At 43.6% G+C, this 10,781-nt stretch overlaps 1 protein-coding gene across 4 annotated transcripts in view; it reads right to left on the reverse strand.

Moving 5' to 3' along the window:
* Positions 1-789: 789 nt before the first annotated feature.
* Positions 790-10,781, reverse strand: part of TBCEL (tubulin folding cofactor E like) — a 34,552-nt gene continuing 24,560 nt past the window's right edge. For all 4 annotated transcript variants that reach the window (XM_019510023.1, XM_019510039.1, XM_019510014.1 and 1 more), the window contains 2 exons: positions 9,916-10,032; positions 790-4,172 (listed from right to left, as the gene is read on the reverse strand). In XM_019510023.1, the coding sequence (XP_019365568.1) occupies positions 3,854-4,172; positions 9,916-10,032 (436 nt within the window). In that variant the 3' untranslated portion in view covers positions 790-3,853. The remainder of the gene's footprint in view (positions 4,173-9,915; positions 10,033-10,781) is intronic.

Raw genomic sequence — 10,781 nt, forward strand, 5'->3', positions numbered from 1 at the left:
CGTGAAATGACCAACTTGCTCTTCAGCACTGCAGTGGAGTGCCTACAAAACAACCAAAACACTCTAATGAGGGTAGTGCATGTGCCAGGAAAACATAATACAGCCTTCTGGGATGCTCTCAGTGAATAGTTTGCATTTTTCAAATCTGTACATGAACAAGACCAAATCATCTCAGTTACAAGCAGAAATGGCAACTGATGGAAAAAATTTTGCGCTTACGATCCATGCTCAGAATCCTTAGGGTCCAGCCTACAGCGCAAAAGGAAACTATTCATGCTACAAGCGAAAGGAATCATTAAAGCACAGTGCCTCAGTAGTTCCTCAGGCTGCTGTAGACTAGGCCTAAGTGTCCATCCAAGGTATGCATGTATGTAACTCCCATTAAGGTTAATAGCAATTATCAAACACACATACACATGCAGAGAAAAAAAACCCCCAAACCTTTGTACCAACTGCAAATACTCAGAACATCTCTTTTTCAAGCAATCCAGCTGTAGCATCTCATCAAATCATGGACATTCAGACAGACAAATCAAAAAGCACAACGGTGCAACATTTAACTTCATTATACATAGCTGTGCAATGATTTGGTATATAATTTTCACCTAGTTCCTTGTAACCAGGTGATTAGAAGAGCCACTGCTATGTAAAGTACCCATGGCTGACATATATGCATGAAGTAGCAACAACAACAAAACAATTGCTGACAAAAAAAGTAATAGCTGATTAGAGGGATGGGGAAAGGCAGCAACTAGCAAGTAAAACAACCAAAGGAAACAAACAAACAAACAAACAACTGAAGACCTTTTAATGAATCGGGAATGTCTACAAACCCAGGACGTGTCAGCATGATGAAGTCTTGGCTGACAGCTAGAATTAGATGACACCTTCTGCAAGTTTGTTCCTTTATAGCTTTGCTGCTTCCAAAACTCTGTAAAAATAGTTTTGCTCACAGTCCCATTTTCAGTGGGAACATTTTGCCAATGGGCACTAAAATGCTGAGCATCTTGAAGTCTGCATGTCTCTACCGAGTTTTCAAAAGACTGAGTGTCTGGATACATTAACCATTCCCTTTTTGGTGAGGCTTTGCTTTTGCAGCTGATATCAACCAATATCATTTTTCTTAATACAAAACGCATATTCTGCTGCACAGAATGCAAATGGTTCTATAATACTGGCCACGAACAGCCTTTGCCCCTGTGTAGTAGTGAGACCGCAGTTTGTGCTGTGTCTTTTACAGTTCTGGATGGACCATTGATCCTGTTATATGCGAGTGCTCAGTTTCAGCTCTCTGTGCAGTGCGCTAACCTTTTACTTTAAAATCTCCTCTCTTCCTTTGCTGTTTTCCCCATACTTACCAGGTCCATCATAAAAAAAGTTTACGTTTCGGAGCCAAAACAGTGACCGGACCAATTCCGTTTCCAGATAATCGAAAAGCTTCTCATAGGGAAACAAACTTACACGCACATACTTGGGTCTTCTTTAATATCCCATTGAACACTTTAATTGATTGTTTATTTCCTTCTCTGAAACTGAGTTATTTTGTTGTGCTGAATGAGTTGGTCGGTAATTACAGCGTCTCATTAATACCAGTTACAATGCCATGAATATACCCACAAAGGCAATTACTGTTCTATAGAATTAGATCAGGTATTCCTTCATATTTGCATCAGTCACATAACCTGGACAATCTCGTGACCAATGGGTACCATACTTGCACAATAGGTCAACAGGAGAAATAGGCTTCTTCTAATATTAAAACAATTGTATCTTCATAAAACTTTGTTTTATAATAAAATATCTTATTAAACACAACTTCTCCTATGTTTACGTATGTATATATCATACATAAGTGTTGGCTTGGAGTTCCACTGCAGGGCAGCAAGCACTTTCACTACCCAAATGGACTGAAAATACATCCTCGGTTAAACTACAGCTTATAAAACACACTCTGCACCAAGAGTGATCTCAACTTATCTTACACTGTCACTGTCTGACTGTTCTTTAGTCTTAACAGATCAAGTCAGGTAATGTCGACCCCATTTTACACATGCAAACCTTGGTCTATTTTATATTGCTCATCTCTATGATGCCAGGAGATAAAATATTTTGGCAGGAGAAGACCAGGCACAATTAATTAACCTATTTCTACATTTACTCTAGCTATGGAACCACTTTTGTCTGAATAGTTCCAACATCCTGAACCTGAAGGGCATGAGATTATATTTCATCCCCCTGCAATCCAGGTAAAATATGAAGAGAAATACAGAACTCCAAGAATATAAAGGAGTTCAGTGACTTGGACAAAAGCATCACGGGAAAGAAAGTGCACGTGGAGGTGGGGGATGTTAAGTAACTAAGGTCAAAAGTTCATACGTAACTAGAGCCCCGACTACCTTGCTTGAGAAACATTAAAGAAATGCACTTGCTTAAAACTAAGTAATTCCAATGTCTTCAGCTTGTCAGTGTGATAGAGGAACAAGGAAGGGCCCTGTAAAGGGAAACAGCTGTCTGATTTACAAGAGATGCACAAAGGGAACGAGGATTTCATAACAGGACTGGAAGGATGGGACCCGGCTCCGAAGGGGAAAAGGGGCCTATTTAAAAGCAGTGCACAATGCTTACGGGGGACGAGGGGGGGGGCCAATGCAGAATATTGGGAATCAGCTTTACGGTGGTTGCGAGTCCCCTTCTTCATCTACTCGCCTTTTGTAAGATGATCCAGGTGAGAGCGTTCCCTCATTACCTATCCTAAAGAGGGAGCCCACATTAAAGTGAGGGAGGATTTTGCTAGGTTCTGGAACAACAGCAAGGAGCAAGACTTCAAATTTATAGGACAGCTCAGCCTTTCTGCCCTCAATGCTAATCAAAATGCTAAGTGCTTATCAGTGGACTTCCAGCGGCCAACAGGAAAAGGATATTCCAAAGGTTTAGGTATTCGGGGCATACTCAAATACCTGAATTTAGTATCCTCTTCAGCCTCCTGCTGTGCTGTTAATCTGGATTCCGGCCTGATGCAAAGCTCAGCCAAAAACCTTCACAGCTTTCTGCAGGTCACTTATCAACATGTTTGCTCAAAGCCCTCTAAACTCCAGACTTTCAGTAGCATCCATGGCATCACGTGCCGACACAGGATGCCGGAGGACCAGTGAAACTAAACAGCTTACAGGAGATCAGCGTCAAGCCTGCTGATCTGAGCAGTGAACTTTGTGTATCAAATTTTTAGGTGCGACTCTCCCCCTTGCATCTCATTTATTTATGCAAACTTAGTGGAGTTTGGGATGCCCTGAAAACCTAAGCTCTGAATCAGGCTTCAACTGCTTAAAATTCTTTCACTAAATTCAACAGGAAAAAAAATAAACCAACAAAGTTAAGCAACATCATCTAGCCAGATAAATAGCAATTAATTCAGCTCCTTCTAGCCAGAGGCAGACAGCAGGGTGGACAAGTGCCTTACTAAATCTTTAAACAAATGGAAAAGATCACCAAATTCAGCAGCGAACCCCAATTCCCCCGATTAAAGGACCCTAACACCCTTCTTAGCTCAAACAGCTGACCATCCATGCCATATTCACTAGTATACCGGAGCAGCAATGAGAACATCAAGTTATCACACATTCCAAAATGAACACACACTGATGTCAGCTTTCTCCTCCGTATTAAACAGTGGCATGGGTCTTGCAGATCTGGTCTCACTACCTGGGCTAAGAAGCTACCTGGTATAAAAAGAAAACCAAATCAAGCCTCAGTCTACCCAGTCAACAACCTTGCAAAAAGTCCCTAGTATGTGCGTGTGTGTATGTGTGTGTGCGTGCGTGCATGTGTGTGTGCGCATGCACAAAGCCAGAACAGGCTATTTAGTTTTGGTCTCCACGTAAATTTTATCTCCATCCCGAATGCCGTACGAATGTAGCGCCCGTGAGTTATATTTCATCTCCTCAGGACCAAAAGGAGCTTCGTGATCAAAGTAGTAGAGCAACATGTTGCTTGTTGACAACTGCACAACAGTTTTTAATTGTTTCTTTAGTTCAGCCACTGTTTGGTCCAGGCGGATGGACACCTCCTCCACCTGTTCTTTGAAGTGAACTTCCACCTTCGCACTGCTCCGGGGTCGGAGATCCACTACTGCCAAGGGTTCTAGCTTCCCGTATTTTGTGACCAGCTCATGATACCTAAAAAAAATAAAACAAATGCAAAGTTACATCATAACTGCTCGCATCATTGGCTTGCTGCTTGTAACCTAGCTGATGCTGACAATGTCCCTCTGACTTCAAGGGTCCAGCAAATAGATGGCAAGGCTTAAGCTGAACCACGTGAGGCAGCTGTGGTAACCATTTTACAGATGGAATAATGGAGGCTGTGAGGGGTTATGTGATTTTTCCATGCCACACGCTGATTCAGCACAAGCCAAAAACAGAACTCAACATAGCTGAACTGTAAGTCACCTCTCTCTCTCTCTCATTAACAACTAAACTATATATATGCCCCTCTCCAGTAAGTAAAAATCAAGTTTAGCACTTAAGTTTTCACCTCAAGTTAGTTAATAAGGATCACCCTCCTACAGACAAAGAAAAGAGTTTTGCTGGAATTTAGTAATAATAACATACCCCCACTTATATCCTTGCACCATGTAGCAACCACCAGTTACATCTACCATTACATTTGCAACCAAGGTTTGTTAAGTCTTGGAGTCTTTCGAGGGGGCCACATTATATTTCATTTATACATGGTAACATTCACCTCCAGAGGAAGTCGTTCAACATAAGGAAACTTTCACAAAGGATAAATCTAGACCATGATGTTTCGAGTTTTCAGGGGAGAGGAGAAGGGGAAGGAAAAAAAGAGTTCACTTAATCTTAACTCGCTCCATGCCCAAAGCCACACAGGAAAACAGACAATAGACTGAACCTGTCCCTAGGTAGAGAATCTTGTTTAAGAAGGAATCGTTGACATTTCAAGATGCGCACGGGGCATCCAGAGACGCTCAGAAAAATATTCCTTTCTAACTGGGAAGCTAAGAAAAACAGTACTGCTATGTTAAGATTTCTAGAAAATATTTACCTGGATTTGGAGGGAGAATACTGCTATTATATTATAATAATATAATTAAATTACCTACCAAAATACCTGGCTAAAGGAACATCCAAATTTAATCCTACTCAATGCACTTTGGTCAAGATTTTTAATTTTGGGCCACCCAACCTGACTATCAGGGCATCTGCCAGGAGGCCGATTTGACCTAAAGCATAAGACATTTTCAAAACCAACAAGGGGAGTAATGAAATTGCCGAGATGCCCCCTTCATGCTTGACATATGAATTGAATTCAGGCCTCACAAGAATAGGGACAGCCTTCACAAACTAGCCCGACTGGAGGAGAGCACAGAGGGATTTAGAGGTCCTCAGGCGGTAATGCAGTTGCTAAGACTTATCTACATGGGAAAACTGATCAGCAGAACCATAGGATCGCGGGACGAGAAGCACTATGAATTCCTACATGGGCCCCATTTTCAGCATACAAGTGACTTTATTCCAAGGTAACTATTCACTTCTATTCTTCTTTAACAACAGAGCAGGAGATTTATACTGCTATCTACAGCCCTGTCTGGCCATCTCCCTATGTAGACAAGTCCTTAACGTCCAGCTAGAGAGAGAGGTTTCCCTGGAAGAAGCACGTCTCTCCTCTTTACCACCCCCCTTCCTCCCAGAAGATCTCTCTTCAAATCAGGAAAGGGAAGGTAGCATCTCTCCTGCCTGGCTGGGAAAGTGGCAAAAAGTCAACACAAAGTACAAGGTAATTGAAATGACAATGCCAGAGAGCAGCAGAGAGGAGGTAACATTTCAGAGTCTCTCCACTGTGCACCGCACAGAAAGCTCTTTTTGTTTTCCATCCGACTCCAAGCTTAATGTGATCAGTGCTGTGTCACTGCCCCTGTCAGGGGATGATGGAGCCTGGCAATACGGAGGACCCCGGGGACTCATGTTAAATGTAGGAATGTTCCTCCACAACAGCGGGGCCTCTGTCTGCTCCGAGTACGAGGTAACGGCCGCAGCACACTAGGATTTCCCTAGCGTCCCAGACAAAATGAGCTTTCATCGGGGCAGAGTGTCCAAATACAGGCTGCTGTCCTGGTCTCACAATAAACAGGGAGATAAAAATCAGGCCTATTTAGAAAACCATTAGCTTGGAGAAGAGACAACACATTCCTCATATGTGACAAACCGGGCTATCACCTGCTGGTAAATTAGCATTAACTGAGCCGACACCAAAAACGAGGATTTCCCCAGTGCACTGTCCAGTGCCTCCGGTGGGACAGGCCACCAGCATCAATTCCTGGGGGGGGGCTGGGCGGAGGGGGACCAAGGAGCAAGGACACGCTTCTGCTGGAACCGGCACTCTGAGGTGGCACCGGCTCCCGACATGCTGCCGCCCTCCACCGTGGCTCTCTTACGGCCCAGCAGGGGCTGACAGGCTGCATGCGGCTGGGATGCATCGAGCTTCTATCACAATGGGGCAGGCTTAACGTTATCCTCCCTCCCTGCAAACAGAGATTCCTACTGGGCTGTAGGTGAAGAGTGGGGACATGCAGTGGGACCAGGAAAGAGAAGGAAACAAGGGTTTCAAGTGAAGGAGGTGGAGAACAAGGGAAGCATGCTAAGCATGAGCCTGCTAACATTATCAAAATGCATGCATGCGGTGTGCCATGGGAAATGATCCCAACTCCTCTTCCTTGGGAAGAGAGGCAGAAACCCCTCGCACTCCTTTCCTTGTACAGCATTCAGATTCTGCAGTGCAAGCTAGGAAATGAAACAACTGCATTCCCTCAAATCAATAAAGACTAACATACACGACTCATTTGGTTCTTTGATAGCTAGGTAATAGGCACCTCACAGATTTACATAATCACTTTTCACAACTTGACAGACCCTGATTGCCAGGAAAGCAGATTCTAAAGGAATGAACAGGTCTAAAAATATCTCTAATGTTCTATGTATAAACAGTGGGCCAGACAAGCATAGAGCTGATTAAAAACCCATGGACAAGAGGGCATCACTCAAGAAGTCAGCCAATATATTGGATTGTACAAATCAGCACTCAGATTTACCCCGATGCCTTGGAAAGATGGAAATTAGACTGCACATTTTGCTCCTTTTCCAAGTGCTTCAGCATGTAGTGTGCAAACAGCTACCATGCAACCAGACTAATTTAGACCTTAGAGACAGCACACTTCTTTTTGTTCATTAACATGACATGCCTCATGGTGCAGAGAGTGGTCCAGAGAGCATCATTTCTGTTTGCAAATCTTTCATGTCCAGGAAGGTCCTGCTCATCTGCTTTTGGAAGGCATGTGAGCAATGCAGTCCATGTCCCTGCCAGTCAATGAGGTGCACTTGTCCATGATCTGATTCTTACTCTGAACAGACTTCAAAAGACAGGTCTGAGAGGAGATACCATACCAGATTCTGAGGTAGGAGGAAGAAAGAGGTAAAAAAAAAAATCCACTCCAAAAAGAACACAGCTCTTTGCAAGAGACCCCAGGGGTAGCAAAAGGGGCCAGGAAATGAAACCTGACCACAGCATTGGCAATACCTCCTCAGCCATCTGCAGCACGGTCTGAAAATATTCCGAAATGGCACACAAGTTCTCTGGAATGGAAAAAACAGCCTTGAATAGCTGCACAGGTCTTGGAGAGCTGCTGTACAGATGAAGGAGTTCAAACAAAGAGCCCATTGATCAGGAAGATGGATGCAACTGTGTTTAAAGGTTAAGAATCAGACGGGGATACAAGTCTCCCTTATCTCCCTGCAAGTCTTACATAGATAATGTGAAGAGATAGCAAGTTGCTCAGGAAGGCTCACTCTAAATTTAAAACCAGCTTTATGAAGTTAGGAGTATTTGTAATATTTCAGGTTGTTAAAGTGCCAAGGATCCCCAGCTGAACCAGAGTACCGCACAAACACAGCCTTCATGACAGCTTGATGTGCAAGTGAGACTAAAACCAAATCATCCCATTCTTGTTAATTTATCATTGCAATATGTATAGGACACCCACTGCTGCGGTATCTAAGCAGAGATCCAATTCCCTCATACTAAGCAGGAAAGCATTTAAAGGCTGCATACAAGAAATTGAGTTCTTATCTCTTAGCCCTTCTCAAAAAACCCTTTTGCAATCAAACCCTTATCAGTGACAGGGTGCGCTGCACCCCCAAGTCCCAGCTTGGTTTTTTTTGTGAGCACACTCTTTCATTTCTCTCAGGCTGGAATCACACAATTCCTCCAACTCTTACGTGTGGTCAACTAGGATACTCCAACTGGGTTTACTCAGCAGGTAGACTGGCTTCAGCTACCCTACAATGCCATCCTTCGGAGACTGTAACCAGCTTGCGAATGCAGGGACATAAAACAGCTTCTCCAAAAACAAAGTATTAGTTCATTTTAGGATTAGGAACAAGGAACAACTTAAATTAAGGGTTCTTAACTGGGTTTACTCAGCAGGCCTGGCTAGATTTAGTTGCCCTGCAAGTCTGTCCTTCAGAAGTTGTGACCAGTTGGTGAATACAATGACATATTGGCTTTTTCAAAACAAAGCATTATTTACTAGGAGCAGGAACAAAGTGTCTTATGGATGAAGGTTCTTGGAAACAATAAGATGCCAACACTTCTGTCAGTCCCACCTAAAGGCTTATGCGGAATCTAGCCAATTTCAGACACTGCATTCAGCGTGGGGAAAGAGAGCCGAAGCTCCTGCCGTCCCTGCCTCTCTCCCTCTTCTGAGAAAGGACTGTATTTTCATTAGTTCCAGAGGATGCTGTTTCAGTTTTCCCACCTGAAGGCCCCCTGAGGTTACAAGGACCTTTCCAGAGTAAACTTCAAAGGGACAGACACTAGTACTGTTCTTCTCTACAACCAGTGAAGTGCAAAATCCACCCAAGCTTGAATTAACCCCTAGTAATCCTCTAGGACACACCACAGACCTAGCATATCCATACAGTATTACCAGCAGCTCCCATTTTACCTGTGCTAGCCACCTGATGTAGTTATCGCACTAGTAAATCAGCTCTTTGTAACCAGAGGACATTTTGCCTGTTAGTGCAAGGGGCCAGCTGTCAGGACTTCTGCATTCTGTTCACAGCAATGAAACCGACTCTGTGGGTCCAAGCAGGCCATTCACCTGGACTCCCTGGATCTCGCATCTACCCACCTACTCATGGGAAAACATACAAGATTTCATTATCTGAAAAGTGCAGTGGGCTTTGGGATACAAGCTACATCAGTGTAAAATACTATGGCCTTCCTCATTCCATTAACAAATACTAAACATCTTAGGTTATAGGCATTACTACATAGTTGCTCTCAAACTCCATTCCTGTACTCAGATCACCTGACCACTGAGCATATTTGTCTGGCAAAGGGGGAAAAACAAAACAAAACAACAACAACAAACAACCAAACCTGTGATTTGAGTTTTTGAAAGAAAGAGGGAAATCTTTTTCTCACTGGTGCTAGTCAACTCACCAGATATGCAAGAGAACAAGCCACTTAACACCGCCACCTGACAGAAGAATCAGTGTAGATTCAGGGAACTCCAGGAGGCAGGGGGATTGGTTAGACGGAGGTGTGGGTTGCCCTCAAAAACCAATGACGGGAACAGTCGCGTTACCTAGAGGCTCTTGGACAGGGCAGTCTGAAGCCAGATTTGACACAACAGTGACTCACTAATATACCAGACACAATCACTGTACGGCTGGGGGGTTGGGGAAGTCAATTAATATACACTAATAGAGAAAAAGGCGGGAGGGGGCAAGGAATTTTTTGGTTTTATCAGACAGTCAGCCTCACTTTCCAGTCATTTTTAGCCTGCAAAACCCGTTCTCTCCTGTGCACTGCATTCGCTGAATTCCAGGTCGTTCGTACCTGAATGGAATTTCCTCCGGGGGGAAATCCAGATAATACCGAATGAAGAAGCGCTCCGAATCTTCTCGTTCCCCATCAGCAACAACGCTCCCATTTAGCTTGATGACAGATGGCAATCTGCTTGTAGACATCAAGACAGACTTAGTGAGAACACGTTAACCTAGTAAGGATGATCAGCGATAGGCAAGAGCTGCATGGTGCAATTCTATCACTAGGGGGAATCGCACAACATAGCCTAGACCCTAAGATCATGCTCTCTAAAGCAAGCAAGTCCCATGCAGCTTTCTAGAGAAAGTGTACATACAAGTTTATATATAATCTGACACACGCCCACCTTCTACTGCAAGCCGTTAGAAGCTGTCAAAGCTCTTTGCAAACAAACATTTGTTACTAGCCTTAGACAAAAGTACACTGTCATTATACTCCTTGTGGTGTTGGTAAAATTGAGACAAGCAAAACTGACTCATAGCACCCAACAGAAAAGCCAGAAATACAACTAGGAGACCAAACTACCTGTTCGACTTAGTAGACACTCGGGCCTAAGAGTTTAGAAGTGACAAGTGATTTGGGTGGCTCAAAATGAAAGACCTAAAAGGGGCCTGAGTGCTTTCCAGAGGTCTTGACCACTGACCCTTTAAAAATAAGAGTTTTGTTATAGTACCACTTTGGGCACCCAAAATTATAAATAAGGTTTTAAAATATAAGCCACTTTCACCCACATCCTAAGGAGCTGCCACATGAGACTGTTCTTCTCCAATTAAGGTTTAACATATTAGCAATTTCCATAGATTTTGAAGTTAAGAACATAGGTCAATGTCTGGCAGGTATTAATTAGAACTGGTCATCCCCCCCCCCCCCCCCCCCCC

Source organism: Gavialis gangeticus, unplaced genomic scaffold, assembly GCF_001723915.1.
Source record: "Gavialis gangeticus isolate Ggan-Ray unplaced genomic scaffold, GavGan_comp1, whole genome shotgun sequence".
Classification (NCBI taxonomy): Eukaryota; Metazoa; Chordata; order Crocodylia; family Gavialidae; genus Gavialis; species Gavialis gangeticus.